At 43.8% G+C, this 18,220-nt stretch overlaps 1 protein-coding gene across 1 annotated transcript in view; it reads right to left on the reverse strand.

The window, feature by feature from the left end:
• etv4 (ETS variant transcription factor 4) overlaps positions 1–18,220 on the reverse strand; it is a 28,301-nt gene that overhangs the window by 4,273 nt on the left and 5,808 nt on the right. The window contains exons 4-7 of the mRNA XM_053861275.1: positions 17,295–17,348; positions 1,950–2,079; positions 1,682–1,861; positions 1,129–1,607 (exon numbers count right to left, since the gene is read on the reverse strand). Of these exons, the coding sequence (XP_053717250.1) occupies positions 1,129–1,607; positions 1,682–1,861; positions 1,950–2,079; positions 17,295–17,348 (843 nt within the window). The remainder of the gene's footprint in view (positions 1–1,128; positions 1,608–1,681; positions 1,862–1,949; positions 2,080–17,294; positions 17,349–18,220) is intronic.

Below are 18,220 nucleotides of genomic sequence, written 5' to 3' on the forward strand. Positions count from 1 at the left end.
CCAGAACTTTTTCATTTAAGACCCGCCATTCTCCTCCACTTCCCTCTCCGTGCTCATTGGCACTGTGGTTAGTTCGAGAAAGAAGCTCAGAACTGGATGATCCTGATGTGATGAGGTCAAATGAAGAAGAAGCAGATAGCAAAAGCCCAGAAAACCTATTCTCAAAACCTCATGGAGGTATGTTGAGTCCAGATCAGAAAGTCTTTTATTTAAAAAAAAAAAAAAATTTAATAAAGAGCATAATTTTCCAGTCATAATATATGGACCACTTCACTGACTGAAGAGCCTCAGCGATATGAGGCAGGTGGTGAAAATCTAAAAAAGAGCGCCTCATTGAAACAACATCATTTCACCCCTGAAGCTGCAAGTCTCAGGTTAACATGCTTAAAATGACATCATCCATCAGAGCAGCCCAAAGTTTCAAGCCTGCATATCATATTGTTGTTGCTTCCAAGCCCTCTCTGATCCGACCAGCTAGGTTCAGTGTTGGTACGAAGCTGGTGGAGGAGCTGGAGCCCCGCCGGCCCGCCCTCCCCTCCTCTACATCCCAGCCAGTGAGAGGTTCGGGTTTCTGCGGCCACGCTCATTTTTCCATTATGAGTTCATCTGCCTGCAGAAAAAGGAAGCCGTTGGTGCAACCTGAAACCCGGGAGCAGTCCGCCGGGGACTCTAGTCTTTCCAGTGCCCTCCATTTTCTCAATGAAATTCCTCTGTTGCTCTTTCAGCAGCAGAGGAGGAGGGAGGAGTGTGGCGCTCGCGGAGGAAGAAAAGAGTCTTTTTTGTTTTTAAAGTGTGAGAGAAGGAAAAGGAGGAGCTTTGGAATCCAAATCTGCTGGAGAAGTTTGTTTGCCTTTCTGGACATTTTGTACTCAACTTCTGTTCTTTTTTTGAGGCCAATTCTAACTGGTCCAGAGCGATTGTCCTGGTCTCTACGGGTTTTTCCGAAAACTTGCCAAAATGAAGTCTTTAATCTAGTCTCAGACACGCTCAAACCGGACTCCTAACATCATTTCCTGACATCTCTTGTTCTAAGGTGCAGAGGTGCTGATCCTCATCAATGAGGATCAGCACATGACCTGCGTCACAGATGTGGAGCTGTGTTTTCCATTCAAACTGTGAGAGGCTCACCCGGGTCGTAGGTGTAGTCTGTGGGCTCCTGCTTGACCATCATGTGGGCGGGTGGGAACCGGTTCGAGTGCATATGTGAGTGTGGATGCTGAGATGGGTGAGGATGAGGGTGGGGGTGGGGGTGAGGTCCGTGGACATGTCTTGGTCCTGCCCCATGGCTGTGAGCTTGGCCTGACCCGGCCATGTGAGCCGCTCGCTCATACAGCGGATCCATGTACTCCTGTTTGAAGCTCTGCTGCAAGTAAGGCATGCCAGGGTCCGAGGGCTGCCGGTGGAAAACCCCCGCACCACTGCTGCCATTGCTTCCTCCGCCCGGCCCTCCTCCTCCTCCTCCACCACCGCCGCCGCCACCGCCTGATCCAGCACCCCCTACAGCCCCATTGCTGCCATGGCCTGCTGGCGCTGATGCCATGCGCTGGAAGGCCTGGCTCGGCGGAGGGAACTGGGGGCCCATGGGGTCTCCTGAAGTGCCATGATATCTGGAACAGTAAATATGAAACTATGAGATCTTGGGGTGGATGTTTGAGGTTTGGGGTGGAAGACAACTCCTCACCTGGCGTTGACGGGGTACGTATTGCCCGGCAGCGGCTGCGAGGAGGCAGCAGGGTTCATGTAACCCTCTGGCCGTCCGGCACTTGAAGGTTTGGGGGAGTAATGGTGGTGCATGGGGGACAAAGGTGTCCCTGGGCAGGAGCTCTTAGCCCCTCCTGTAGCCCTTTTATGCTCATAGGCACTGCAAGAAAGCACAGATTCAGAGCTGCAGTTTATCCAGTTGTTTCAGTTGAACAAAGAATAAAAACCCATCTGAAGGTGACATGTACCTGGCGTAAAGGCACTGCTCTCCACTCGGGTAGCTGAAGTTCTGCTTGTGGCTACAGGACTGGCTGGGGTCGGAGCCTGGACTCTGTGGCTCCTTCTTGATGGTGACCGGAGGGCTGTGGAACGCCACCGCTGCAAAACAGAGTAAACACACGTCAGAAACAAGCCCCGCCCCGATACTCCCGCAGCCTGACTCTCCTCTGCAGATAGGTGCAGAGTCTGTTTTTGCATACCAGTCCAGAAGTAACTGTCACCTTAAAAACACAGGGAAGCAGACAGATGCACATAAACGCTAACAGACACACAACTACATTCCTGTATCCAGACACAACAAGAGCCCATCTTCACGCTAGAAGCTGGACGACATGCAGGAAGTCGCCCGCGCTAATGAAAGACAGAAACCTGGGCCCCACCTTCTCACACTTTCTCAAATGCGTACAAAACAATGGGACGTCTCAAACACACAGCGACTCAGAGGGACACAGTTTGTGATGGTACCGTGCTCATTCCAAAATGTGTTTTTACTACTTCCCATTTGATGCCTAATTACAGGGACTGTCCATCAAATTGGACTGTAGCAGTGGACCTTCGCCATTACAGCCACAAGAACCTCCATAGTGCGGCTTCAAACTGTGCGGAGAGCTGGTGTTTATTATGTCAGGCGAGGTTTTCACCCGGAGAACTGTACAGGATGTTTTTCTGGTCTCAACAGGGTAAACAGCAGCAGCTGTGCACTTCCAGCTGAGGGGGAGGGTGTGTGTGTTTTTGTGTCTATGTGCGCGCCCTATTGTGTGTGTGTGTGTCTCAAGTGCGTGTCTGAGGTGGGCGTGGATCTGACGGAGCAGGCCACACAACTGAGAAGGCAGCCCAGGTAATTACATGCTGCGCTCCATTCACAAAAAAACCAGGAGAAATGTCTGGCGGCCGGGCTGAGGTCGAGAGTGCTGAGACAAGACAGAAGCTAAACAGGCAACGGGCGCAAACCTACAATTCAAGCGGACAGTCAAACGACACAGAAAGACAATGTTTAAGGAACAGGAGCCAAGAATCTCAACAGCTTGGATTTACTCATGTTGCCACTTGGCACAGCCACATCAGCCAGCAACGACGCCCGGATTTCCAATTGAATAATCCTTTTATATCAGAAATGATACACATAGTAACTGCAAAAAAATCGAAGGAGCCAGCTGCATCTATCTGCTACACACACATCAAACTTTGAATTAACAATTTAACAACTGGTTGTGTTCATCTCAGAACGCGGACATTAGCTCATGGCAATGACAGTTATCGATTTATAAGAAAACAAGTGTTCCTTTGCCACTATATTATCAATTATTTATCTTGTTTTCAATCACCAAGGGGAAATTATTTTGACTGCACTAGCAAAATGATCAAATTAAGTGTTAGCCTTTTGCCGTGTTTCCACAGAATCCTCCCAGAAAGCTACCCATATATGGGCATTTTCACAGCCGAATGGGGCCAAAATAACCAAGCCAGGCCATTTTTTTGGTACAATTTGCTAGGGGTCCTAAAGAGAGTCGACAACGGATCCGATACCAGTGACATGGCCATGAGTGAGTGACAAAACCCAGTTGCAACAGGTCATAACTGAACATGAAAACAACGAAAATCAACCATGAGCAAAACCACGTGTGAGTGGATGAATGAGGGAGAGGCCGCGAGGTGATCCACTGCTAATGTCACTGTCTAGGCTATTCTGCATCCAGACACAACAGAGGAAAGCTTTATTTTCTCAACCGCAGTTTTTGCATCTAATACATGTTGTCAAAATTGCACAAAACATCTATCAAGCATTTCAACAAACCCAAGTGCTAAGACAGCCATTTGCAACCATCATTTCAAGTGCATATGTATGTGCATATACCCCAAAAAGGGTAGTACACTAGGGACACTAGAAGAGCCAGGGGACCTGTTGGAAAAGCACCTGAAGTGGACCAACCTGGACCGCTTTGAGGAAACATGGCTTTAGATGATCACACTATCGTGAACTAGAATAGTATGAATCTATATAATGTTACTTATAATCTCTGCTTCCTTGCCGTGTCTCCACTGCCATTATAGTCCAATACAGTACGTGCCAGACAAAAAACAGATATCCTCCAAGAAGTGAATCTGATTTGTAGGACTGAACCTGTCAACTACTTATTTATCTTATGCTCACATGTTCCATGCTTTAGCAAGTTCCAGTCACCCTGTTTGACACTGGCTCACGTCCAGTGAGTTATGACGAGAGGCTGCTGTGAGCTGCAAACTTCCAGAGGCTTAAGATTTGGCCATGTCCCACGTAAACATCTAGTGTAAGACTCCCCAGATCCACCCCTGTCTTCAGATTGGATTTCCCTGCAACAGGCCCTTTAATGGTAGGAAAAATAAGACCAATGTAAAAGCGGAAAGGTTCACTGCCAAGTCTCGACTGCTTAGGCACGACTCCATGTACGAAGCGAAAACATAACCAAACATCACTTCTCTCCGTCAGTTCAGTGCGATGGCATGTTCCAACGTACGGATGGATCGAGGGCCTCATTGTGTTGAAAAGAGGGTGTGGGAGAGTGGAAGGGAGGGGAGGGGGTGAACATCCCTGCCCCTGCGATTTGTTTGTGGTGAGCGTCGGCTGAATGGGACTACCCCCATGAAATGATCCCTCTACTTCCTAAAGCACTCAGCCATGACCATCACCTTTCTCTTAGTGCCCTCCCCCTCTAAGAGGCAACATTTACATATGTAAGTCCATCTCCTCCCAGCCTTTAGCCCAGGGTCATCTCTGTTTGTGTCGCTCAAAAAAGTGTGTGAATGGAGGGCTGTGGAAAATACAAAGATACAAGACAGACAGAAAGACGGGTTTAAAGAGAGGAGGGACCCTCTGATCTGTCTCACTTTTGATGTGGCATGTGGTGACTCCACAGATACAGGCCTCCGTTAAATGTCGGCTTTTGTCTTTGGTGACTGAGCTCTTGAGATACATACAACCAAACTGCATAGTCACCATCTGGGAGCCCCACATGGAAATATGAATTGCAACAGCTGTGCTACATACGTTGTGCATACATTACATTTACTTGACCTCATGTTGATGGCAGCTGTCAGGTAAAATACCACGGTGGTCTGTATTGTCTCCAATCCCTTTCATTTGTAGAGCATGATTGACAGGGTAAACACCCATTCGCCAGTCCATATTGCACATGCTTATCTTTACTTGGATTTATCACAGTGCTGGTAAGTCTTCATCAACATATAAAGAATCTGGGAAGACAACGCAGCTACTGTTTGTCATTGAGTTAGGCTCACGGGTATCATGCGAATGAGTCTAAGACCATTAAAATGTTAAATAAAAATAGAGTTCACGCTGCATGACAGTAGGTGATTAATGCGGCTTTCACACTGTTGACTCTGGCCCAGCAGGCTCAAGTCCGATTCAACCCCTGCTATGCAGCCTGCAGCACCACTCTCTATACCCTTTTTTCTACTGACAGTTCAGAAATCTGAAATTAAACTAGTTGATCAGTCAGCACGATCGCTGTGTGCTGAGTACAATATCACAGTCAGAAACGGCTCCTCGCTACCTGTCAACTTTGCATGGTCTCCTCTACTGTCAGTGGATCAGGAAGAAGTAAAAATCTCACGGCACCACCCCTCTTCACGGAGCTGACATTACAGTAATTGGGCTCTCCTTCTGCAGCATGTAAACTGGGAGGACATTAATCGGACTTGGCGGTGCCACCAAGCAATTGCCTTAGTTAGGCTACTCTCTGCACGTAACCGTGGTCAGTGACTTCTACTTTGAAGTGCGAGTGTCTATACTATATACCTTTTCTTGGTATATAGACATGCTATATGGTTGATATATGCTTTTCACAGATGCAGAACTGATTCAGAACTGCGGATTGAGCATCCAACCATGTTGATGTTTGCAGCTTCATCTGGCAGTAATCAAAATTGTCTGTCATTGGACTTTTAAACACATCCCACACTCAAGGCTCCAGGTCGTGAACTGTGACAGTGTAGAGATAGACTCGTACGTAGGTGATGTAACAAAGGTTGTTCTGCTTGAAATAAAAGCAGGAAGAGAAGGGAAGGAGGACAACATCACTCTCCTCAGATCCGTTTACATGACTGCCACAAGCTTATAAACTTTATAGCTGTAAAATGGACATAATTTAGACAGGAAGATCTACGGGAACAGTTAAAGGAAGCCAGAGTTTTTATTCGGAGGCTATTTCGGGAGAGAATTTGGATGTCACGTTAAATCACATGTGCCTTTGTGCTATTGTCTTTCCCATTATTTTTTTCCTGCCTTTGGCAGCAGAAGTCGGGCACCACACTACCATCATCGACATTTGACTTCCCGGGAACTCACTTCAACACTAAAGCAGTTGGAGGTTTCACTCCTGCATCACTGTGCGGATTTGTTTGTGGTGCAGTTGAAAGGCCCATTTTAGCCAAAACATAATACTATTCTAAGTGGCAGAACACTGTTTTTTCAAAACTGAAGAAGCTTTAATTGGAAGAGTGTGGTTGCCGAAAAACCAGCTATCATCTCCACAGGCGGCGGCACGAACCCACACAACAGTCTCGTGTTTATTTACTCAATGAATTAATATGCCAGAGTGGTCACACACAAACACACTCCGCTCAACTTCTACCGAGTGTTCCCAGGCCAAACTCCACTTGTGTTTGCAGTTCATGACCGTGGCAAAGAACGAGAGGAACAAACACACAAGGATTATTGGAGTGGCAGCCGTGCGCCACCCTTCGTCTCGCCGGAGGCTCCAAGGAATCTCATCGTGTCTGTCTGAGTTTTCTGCGTAAATACTCTCTAATCCTGTTGATCTGTGGCTAAAGCCAACACTTCCTCACCTGCCTGGCTGACATGGGAGAGTGAACACAGACCAGAAATAGTGACGCGGAGATTAAGCCAGCACTTTTTGATTGTTGGGCTTTTGTATAAGAGCTATCTCTGCACAATGTGAGTCAAAAACAAGCCATGCCAAGCACATGACATGTGTTTGAACTCTCCAGAATGAAACCGTTGAATAGTTTTGCTGCAACATTGATCTCAACGTTAATCCCGCTGGTTCAGACAGGAATGCCTGGGTAGCGCAGGCTTAAATTATCCAAGCTGCTGTGCTGACGAACATCCTGAGAGTAACTTAGCCAATGCCAATACGAAAATGAAAAAGGTGGTGCTGAGAAAATACTTATGGCATTAAGCCCCGCTTTCAAATCGACAACAGACTTCAAAGTTCAGTGTCACTGTTGTGCATTTAGCCTAGTGGGTTAGCATCTAGGAGTATTTTATTTTATTGTACAGGTACTTTAATAGAGTGATGTTTCCAGAGTAATTCAGTCACAACCGAATAAAAAAAAATCATGGTGATACTATTTTCACCTTCTAGTTTGATTTCAGTTGCACTAAAACTCCACCTCCGGCCAGTAAAGTCCACATACCATCAAGCACATGTGCATAAATATATATATATATATGACTGGGGCTTACAACACAGTAAGCCAAACATTTTTTAGAATACACAGTTAGAGCAACAACTGAAATCCTTGTGAACAATTCATAGGAAAGTTCAATGTAAACTTGAATGCGATAGAAATGCAGACAGAGAGACAAGACGGAAGCGGGCGGACACGTACAATATTCAGAGGATCTATTCATCCCGCTGCTGCAGGGAAACATGTGCTGGACATGTGTGAGGTTTTCGGATCACTGCACATTCATAGAAGACCGTCGCACCAAACTAACTCATCCTCAGGGCTGAGAGTAGAGTTGTAGGTGCATGTGTGTGCGTGCACTAAGGGTGTGTTGGATCCATTAGTGTCAGCTCTGATTTACAGGTCGCTCTTATCTGATAATGTTTCTCCTTGAATATTTAAAGAGGCATTGTGAGATACCTACCAAACAAGCTTAACCAGATTGATGGAAGGCACAATTGTATCTGTAAGACTTTTTTACACCTCTCTTGCTTAGGCTGGAAGTGTTGGGTAAGAGGATGTGGATTTGGATGGCGCCCAGTTTAAGAAAGTACATTTCTGCAAATATCACAGTTTCAATTCCTGTTAGTGGATTGGAAACAGACAACTATGTTTGTCTGATGTGCTTGTCTCAACAGGAATCTTTCTTAAAGTCAGTTTCGAAGCTCAATCTGACACACATTATCGATCTCAAGAATTTAGGAAATAGGCGTGATATAGAAACAAATTGTTAAATGAGTTGCAGCCAACCTGTAAAGTTACAGTTGCTGCGAGTTGTCCAACTTTCAAATCTGTCATTTTAATTTTAAATAGCCAATAAGAGTAAAATGAACGACAGGTTGCGCGATCTTCTTTGGAACCTATTCCAGAATACACCCTCAAGTCTTAGATTTAAATATCAGCTACGCTCGATTTAAAAATAAATACATTTCAAGAAATTTGAATGATGTTCAGGACACGTCACTCAAACAGCAGTAAATTCCATTTCTGCGGCATAGAAGGCACCAGGGGATCAAAACTATCACTATCAGCTCTATCACCTCACATTTTCCCCACTGCCCACTTCACTCCCAATTGTGCTGCGTTGGCTTTTTCATAAACGACCATTGACCAGTCATTAATCTCACTTCTCCGCTGGCGTTTAGTTGAACTGATACAATACATCCCTGTCCCAGGACATATGCAGCAAGAGGGACATCCCGTCACAGGCGTGGGGTGGATGTAATGAATCTGACACAATATTGACTCTTGGCTCTCTATACCTCGGCCCCCAATATAGCTGTCCCCTCTCAATGTTTAATGGAGCGATCGATTCGTCCCCACACTGTTACTGAGATGATATAATGAGCTCTCGCTGCTCTTCAGGCCATCAAGGGTGCGAGGGAGGGGTAGGCAATTCTGGGCTGGAGCCGGAACGTACGCTAGCAGCGCATGCTGACTGGGAAATGGGCGGAGGGCAGGACACCTTGCGAGGCACTATCAGTGCCACATCTACAAATCTTCCCGTTCTCTGCCCCTTCCCCCCCTTCGCTGAGACACTTTCTCCATTTCTTGATTGAGATCTGGATCATAGTGCTTCATGACACGTTTGACCCGCTCCAAACCCCTTTCCTTCCCCTATCTGCCTGCGGCTGATTGATCTTCACTTTATCTTTATCAAGTCGTTGATCAAGCCTCAATCTCCTCCCACTCCTCTCCTGGATAATCAAGGATCAATACCTCCTGACTCTGGCACTCAGCTAGGACTACACACCTTCTGGACTGTGTCAGCAGATTAGCCAACTGAAGTTCCACCGCTAAAATGTCCACAGCGTCCAGACCTTGGCCATTAGCTTTAATGACTCATCGACACATTGAATAACGCTGCGTTTCCACTGAGCGGGTGCTCGTGCAACAGATCACCATTGATCTGTGATCTTGGGCCAAAAAATGGTACGATTGGGTTGGTTATTTTAAAAGGGTACTGCCTGGACCGCTTGGTGGAAACAAGGCATACGGTGTGCTCAAAGCCCACAGGCTACATGTCAGGTGGACAGTCTATTTTGATTTTTAGGGTTTCCATCATGCATATAACTTTAGGACATGTTCCAGAAAATGCGAATTTCCCATTGCTTGGTATTTCGAGGAAGGATTCTTGAAAGGCTTGCATGGCACAGGGCCGTCTATATCTTGTTTTTCGTCCGTAGCATGGACATCCCTTCGCTGGACATACCCCGAATACCAGGGACACCAGGCAACATTGCAACGAGACACAACCAGACTCAGATCAGAGGTTTGAGAAATTTTAGTTTTGCCACTTCAGCATGTGACATTGTCCCATAAGAAGGAGTCATGGTCAGGCATCAAAGAGCTGACAAGTGAAGGCCAGTAGCAGTTATATTAACACAGTTTCGTGAATGTGACTGTTCACATTTTATTTGTGGTGATAGACTAGAAGACAAACAGTTGCATGCGAAAATGCGGAGTACTAGCTTGTACACACAGAATTTAAAAGAGGGTCATAATCTGATCAAGTTCTTCAGCAAATGCAAAGCAGAAAGCCTTTATCAGTCTTAGGTGCTCACTTCACGGTACATTTTGTGTATGACTCGTGTAATGAGTTTTTTTATTTTTTTGACAAAATAGAGGGTTAAGACAACATAAAGACAACAGATTATCCACGTCACTTAAAGCTAATAGCCCGCGAAACTGAAAGTGCACTCAACTGGAATCTGGTCTCTGAAAACAAGAGAGCAGGAACAAGCACACCTTATCATTGCACCGTGCATTACATTTTTTTCAAACTTCAAGATTGGGCAGTTTCATCCTGTTTCCTCTCACAGCCTAAAATTAATACATGGGTGAAATGCTACAAAGTTGTGAGTGTGTATGAGAAAGTGGTTTATATATGCCGTCTGATCAGGCTGGTCACTTCACATCGGATAGGTTCCCCAGGGCAGGCATAAGCAGCAGAAAATGAATGTTATTTATTTGTGTCAGGTTAACAATATATCACTTCGTTTCAATCCATTTACATAGGTACATAAGGGGTACTTTAAATGATGGACAAAGAATAATATTTGAGGCAGCATTACTTCCGTGTGGTACTTGTATCCAACAATGTTCACTCGCAGTGACACTTATGTTCTGTTGCTCATTTGATTTGACCCAGCTGTTTGAATCAACCTGATGGAAAACAGTTTTTCTCAACTGTTGGAGCAGCCTCACTGGCCTCTCCAACATCTTTCTGGTGGGTAAAGTGAGTACGAGTAGTAAAACTCAGAGGTCAATAAAGGACAAAAGAAACTAATTGTCAGGAACGTGGTGAAAGCTTTGGGGGAAAATTTGACAGAACCTCTCTAGGTGCGCAGAAAAACATCCCCCAGTGTCATGAATGAAGGGTCGCCCCCCCTCTTTCTGACTGCTGCCTCAGCCGGTCCCTCACAAACAGCCCATTCATAAAACTGTCGTGCTGAGGTTCTGTGTGCGTGTAAATCAAGTCAATTGTGTTTATGTGTGCAAGCTGTCAAAAGCAACCATCAGTACACTTAAGAGACTGTATCAACTGTTTTACTCATGAGCAAAGTTCCACACAGGCCGAACAACACAGTACGAGCAATCGTGTCCAGAATCTGGCAGGCACCTGGATGTTTCCGCACACTTCAGTTGCATAGCAGCTGTATTTTGGAAAAAAAAGTGGAGAACACAGGGCTACATGTTTCTCTTCTGAGGAGTGAAAGGAAGGAGGGGTGGCATTCACTCGGCACCCCCACACACCAAGCAGAACCTGATTGGGCCGGTTCTGATCCAGCAAAGCAACCAAACAAGAGAAAGTCTGTAAATCCATGACAAAGCAGAAGTCTTTGAGATGCCGCTGCCAAGATGTGTACTCTGATCGGGAATTTCCAAACTTTCCCCTGCTATTTGGGCGTCAACATAATATAAACATAAAAAATGAGCATCCTCCTTCTGAATATTTGTCTTGGAACAAACAACCATTATGTGGGTTGAACACCACTGAGTTTCAGTTTTGATGATGTACGCCGTTCTAAAAACGTGATATTTTTGAGGCAGTACACAAAATTTCTTGACCTTTCTACAGCGTAGACTGCACCGCTGGATCTCAGCCTATGCGTTGTGTAATATGGATTCATAGAGCAGCAACTGCAACCACACAATCTGTTTTGTTTTGAAAGAATCTATGAAGACGAAACATGTGAAGAAATGTAAAGTCATATTCCTCTTCTGTTTGTTTATTGGACAAAAATGTAGATTGAATACAGTTTTATTTGGCGGATATCTTCAGTGAGGAGAGATTATGTAAAATCACACTTGTTGCACAGATGACTGGATTTTGTTGACTAGCTCTATTTCCTGTTAAATAAATAAAAACATGACACTATCGACTATAAAACCTGAGTCGCATCTTAGTTTAATTCAAGTGAACTATCCTCTAGAAACTTCAGTAAGCTGGAACAAAGGTGAGGTACAAATCAACACGCATAAAAGAGGAGGAACTGGCGGACAGAACTTGAGAAATGTAAACAGCGTGTTGTAATCCACATCACTATGCCACTTCTGCTTCTGTCAGTGGCAGTAAATTGTATCATGTAGATGCATTTATAATAGAAGCATGTGAATCAAGTACTAAAACGTCTTGTGGATTTGATTTTCTATGCGGTTAAAGATTTAGACCTGAAAAAAATTGTATTTCCGCTGACATAGCACAACAGTATTGAATATGATATGATACACTGATGCCAACATTTGATACTCAAGGCTTCCTATTTAATTACAGGGCATCGAATTGAACAATCGCTCCACACAACACTGAAATCACTGGATTAGTTCACATCTTGGAACACTCAAAGTTTGTGTGTCTGGAGACAGAGAGGTGGAGAGAAAAGGGAAAGGGGACGGTATTGGGGGTAGGGTGGGGGGTACTCTGAAATTCGACTTGTACAGACACAGGAAGGGAGGGAGGGGTTTGGAGTATCCACTTGGGCAGGAGAAGGGGGGGTTCAAGTACTGTAGGGCTTTTTTTATGAATGAAGAGTGAGAGCAAAGCAGGGCAGAGAGAGCGAGCCAGAGCAGGAGGGAGGGGGAGAGGCACACTTCCTCTTACGCACACAGAGAAGAAAATTTATGAATGGGTCACATCTCTCCAGCGGCTCCAAGTGTAAACAACATACTTGGACAAAGAAGAGTGAGCTCTCGAGCGCAGGCCGTGTTTTGAAACGCCCTCAAACCCATGCCTTCTAGCTTTTTTGACAAATCTTGAAGCACATTTCACTCTCACTGCGACAACATAGAATGGTGGTGCACACATTTTTTGTTTGCTTGTTTTACTGACTGAAGGATTTGAAAAAGAAATATATAAGCCACATTTTTTTTTATCGAAAAGAAGGAATTTTATGTTTAAAAGATAGATATTTTTTTGTTTCGAAGGAATGAGCTGTCTGGTGGTGAGCAGTAATCCAAGTGTTCATACCCAATTGTAGGAAAACATTTTACACTCACTGAGCAGAGCAAGTGCTCCCACAAAAGATATGTTTTCGACTCCTGATCAATTGTCAGCTTCACGCTGAAGCATTTTGAGGCCACTATCATTGCCATTGAGAAAGGTTCCGCCAGTTCACACATGAGCTGACCAACAAGTACATAAACGCTGCATGTTTGCTTAACCTTTTCTCAAAAGCAGCCGGCAGACAGAGCACGCCTGTTATTCGCAAGTTAGAATGAACCAGATGAGATAGATTTACCAGATGTGCAGGTATTGCACAATCCCTTCCTTTAACAACCCCCTCCCCTCCTGAAAACATTCCACCAAATTCAAATACTCGACTGGACATATTTTACCTGCTGCCCTCTGTTCCTCTCACTCGACACCACACCCTTGCAAGTATCAACTTGACACGGCAAACAACAATGAAGGCCTCAATCATACTCGGGTCATTGGGGATTACAGCTTTCCTTTCTGCTTTTTTTCAATTCAGGAGGTAGAGTTTCCAAAACAAGTGAGTCACCAGTTTTCAATCACACACCAGACACTATGAATACATTGTCTAAATGGAAAAATAAGCCCAATTGGCACGGTTCACTTTAAATAGAGCTGAAACTCAGAAAAGCTGATTATTTTTAGCATGGGGTGATTTAGAAAAGGTAGAGTCATCAAAATACAGTGAGGCAGCCTGGGTACAGGCATGGTCCCAAAAGTTCTGGTTAACTAAAGGACATTTTTTTCCAAAATAGAGGAAAATATTCCATACCTGCCACCACTTTGAACCTGTCGTTCTGACATCATGTCCTTGTTCTGTTTGATACGGTCGACCACAACATTTTATTTCACCAACACAACACAGTGGGCATGTGAGGCTCTACCCTCAATAGGTCTATGTAGTATATTAGAAACTCCTCAAGGCTCCATATTTGGGCCTCTCACAGTTTATCACTGGCGCAATCTTCGGAAAACGTGCTGTATAATACAATATAATGTAATGTAATATAATATAATATAAAGACACAAAGGTGAAGAAGGTGAATCATTTATTTTAATAATCATTTTATTTAAATCCTGGCTTCCTTGATGGTCATTACGACGTGGATGGTATTGAGCTTGTTCAAAAGACTACACCACTGATGGTGTTTGACCCTAGTAGCATCAGTGTCTACAGATCTGGAGCCTCTGGCTGGCTAAGTTATACCACCACAAGAAACCTTGGCTTCAAGAATAACCACTCTTTTTAAACTGGTTTGTCATCGCTGTCCATTTTGAAAACTGCTCTTCTCTGGTGCCATGTTGTCTCTTTCTTAATATCATGATGGACATTTGGCCAATACGCGTCCATCATGAGAAGTTTTCACTTAACGTGGTCATGCTTTTAAATACCTCCCTCAAAAGTTGGCTTTAGTAGAGTCCACAAGCCACTGGAGCTAAGATGTGTTTTAAAAGCATGAACTGCTCCTTCCTACATTATTAGTTGTTAGTTTGGGTAAAACATTTTGAAGCTTGTCTCACCAAAGCAGAGGACAGCCGGAGTTAACCACATTTTGCACTATGTCCTGTTTATCTTGGTTGTGGAGCCAAGTATAGTCAAAGATTCCTGTCGGATACATTTTCCCATCACTCAGGACTGAATAATAGAGACACTTGATTTGGACTATTGACTGAGAGCAGCAGGGAGACTGTCTGTCATCGCCCAAGTGTCTCTGCCATGTTTAAATGGGCTGCCCATCAAACTCCAGCCCCTGTGACCCTGCTGATCATACCCAGGTCAACCGTTAGCAGAGGCCTGACAGCTGATTGGCTGGCAGGGCGGGGGTTAAGTAGACATGACCTCCCCTTGCCCCCTGGGCTCATCCTCATTTCCTCCTCTGCATTGTTGCCTATCAGAGGGCGACAATGTTGCAGTGGGCATGTGTCACTGTGAGGGCAAGCAGTTGTGACTCACGGGGGTCGATTTAATCTCAGCATGTTTACACACAAAAGGCGTGTGAATGTCAGACCCAGGAAGTTCCTTTGACTCGCCTGAAAGCTGTCAGTTTAACTTGGGTGACAAGAATACGCCGCAGCAAACATCTCAATGGTGTTTGTCATATATATTTGCCTGAAGATTTGACAAACGCTGTCACATGGAACAAAGAATATTCAATTCCTAACCCAATAAACCACCTCAAAATGGTGAAGTCTATAAGTTGATGACTTCACAAATGGTTTGGCAATGATTGTTGAAATTGTTGGTGTTCTGAACAAAAAAAAACACTATTTTGTCTGAGTTAATGGAACTAAACGTGAGTTTTGGCATACTTTAAGTTCCACTGTTTAACTGAAAAAAAAGAAGCAAAAAACACAAGTATGAAGCGCATTACACATCAATAACTCAACATTATACCTTTGTATTGAGTGATTGGAACATTAATGAATTGAATTTGAATTTGAAATGAATTTTCTAGAATAGCAGTACACTATGATTTTGTTTCCCATCCATCCATCTAACCATCCATCCACATCTGCTATCGGTTGACTAGCTTTATTTCATGGACTATGACACTAATGGGGCCCACACATATAAGACCTTTCAAAAATCTTCAGCCATTTTTGTCTGTCAGAGAACCCACAGATTATGACAGAAAGAAAGAACACACCACACACACATAAAGCTTCTACATCACCACCAACTAAGAATCACATCCTTGTACCCAGAAATCCTGTATGACCACGCATGATAAAACAAGATGCATATTCTGTCGGGGTCGGGAATGAGCGGCTCTCACCACACACATAAAGAGTTTTGCTTGTAAGTATTGAGCATGTTTAACATTCAGCGGTTTTCAGAACTGATTCGCTTGACAAAATCACACCCCAGACATAAGGAGTCTCTCATGGGATCATCTTGAATGAGTTGTGATAACCGGGGGTAGACCATATTTGGTCGGGAAGGAGCTAAATCGTGACAAAAACATTTATTTGTGTGGCCCCCCACGAGAACTGCAATGAGCTTTCCAGAGCCTTGGAAGCCAAAACAACCATAGATTGGGACGAGAACACAAAACAGTACAAAGCAAAGTTTGGTTCCACAACAAAATCAATGCCGAAAAAAATAGCATGAAAAGAGTTGCTTGACTGCCTGAGTAAAGAACCCAACAAGAAAGGAAAACCACATTCAAATCACTGCTCAGTTGTGCAGCCCAGGAATTTGCTTTTCCATTTTACACTTCCTGACCTGCACAAATGGCTGGTCGCCTTTGTACCTGCGCCTTGATTCTTCTTCTACTGGTTTCCTGGGCTGGACCTGTTTGTCTTATCAAAGTGATGCAAATAAGTTGTCGCTACTGTGAACTGGCACCCAAATTAGTGAGGTCCAGTTTTGTGTCCCAACATCAAACCGGTATCTGGCAAAGCGGGCACTGTTCAACTTCAGATACAAGAGGAAATATTCAGATCTAGTCTCCTTCCCATTCTTCTCTTTTGATGGGCACATGTTCTGTAGTGAGCGTTCACGAAAACCCAACTCAGAGGGAAGTCACAGGCGACAACAAAATATGGAACCCATCCCATGACAGTAGGCTGAGTAAGAGCTGATGGAGACTGACTGGAGTTTCAGTCCAGTATGGGTATGGCTCTATAGCTTTCACAAACAACCCTGTGAGTCCGACGCATATGGTCACTTAAACGCATGTTCTGCATAGAAAATGCACGTGAAGACACTCTAATATGGTTTGATATCCAAACTCTAAATCACATATAGCAGTATCCAAGATCCAAATAAGTAAAGGTACTGCGTCTCCCGTTAGATTTAACAGGAAACCAGGCACACAACTGGTTGACAAATCTGTTTCAAGTGAAGACGTTTTTGCATCTTGAGATTCTGTTTTCAAGTGAATGGATGACAGGTTGCATCAGTGTTATCGCAGGTTATTGCACAGTAATCTGTTCATGCGGATTCAAGTGGATCTAACCAGGTTCCCTACAGACTCAGTGATAAGAACACTCATCTGGCGAAGACTCATCTTAGAGATATTCTTGATCAAGTCAAAATATAACTAGTTCAGTAACATGATTCTCACCAAGACGAGATGTTCTGGACCCATACATTTTAAAAATAAAATCCTGAGGCCAAGTTTCCCCACAGCGACCAAAGCAGTCTGCTAGGTTCGACCTCACTTGCTGATAATAAAGCACTTGAAAGAGGAATTACATAAGCAGGATCTTAAACACGTTTGACATTGACCATGTGCAGTTCTGCGCGCAACATGGCTGGATTGGACTGATTCAATAAACAATTTAAGAGGAGATCTAATCTGCGCCATATACAACCAGATCTGGATTGAAGCAGACGGAAGACAAAGACACTGAAAGTACTCACAATTCTCCGAGTGGAAATCAGGGACAAATTGCTCGTCGCTGTCAGGAACCTGAGCTGGAATGAGAAAAAGACAGATTTCATTAGTATTGTTTTACATGTGCTTGGTCTTGCTGTATCAAGAGATAAGCACTCAAATATGCCCAAGAAAACATATTAAAATGCATCAGATTAAACAAACAAACAGAAATACAAGTGCTTCAATTTTGCTTAGTCCAGACATTCAGTGAGGCTGGGTGGACAACAAATGTCTATTTATATACAAATCTGAGAGTAATTGAAAATAAAATGGTGGAAATATTTAATTTAAATATTCATGGTGGCATTTAATCACTACTATGTCAGAGAGTCAATTGTTTAGAATGTTCAATATTGCCCCCAAATAAATTATTATTTTACAAAAACGATAAAACCTGGGATCTTATTGTATTATTATAAACATTGGAATTATGTTGACAATTAATGTAAAATACTTTTGCATTAAATATCTACTAATATCTCATTTAAAAAAGAAACATGAAAGTATAATATTAATAATTGAATTAAACTTGCCTTGTCGAATACTTCTATTCAACAATGTTTGAAGAATAAGAAACAGATGAAAACTCATTCGCGACCCATTAAAATTCTGCTACTAGTGAACGGGATTTCTGCAGCTCTCGCATCATGCTGGCTTACAATCACTCACTAAAATGGATGAGTCAATACAGTAAAAGCTGCACGTGTGATCCGATCCACAAAGACCTGCTGTGTTCCATTTTTTAAAAATCTCATCATGCACTCGTTCACTAATGGAACTCATCGCACTGAACAAACACAGTCATTCAGGTCCAGGTGCAGCACAGTTAGACTCACTATTGTGACCCTCTCCTTTTAAAGGAATCCAAATCCATTCACAATTGTGCCTTTTGGGATCTTTGGTCACAAAA

The sequence above is a fragment of the Synchiropus splendidus genome, chromosome 1, assembly GCF_027744825.2.
Source record: "Synchiropus splendidus isolate RoL2022-P1 chromosome 1, RoL_Sspl_1.0, whole genome shotgun sequence".
Classification (NCBI taxonomy): domain Eukaryota; kingdom Metazoa; phylum Chordata; class Actinopteri; order Syngnathiformes; family Callionymidae; genus Synchiropus; species Synchiropus splendidus.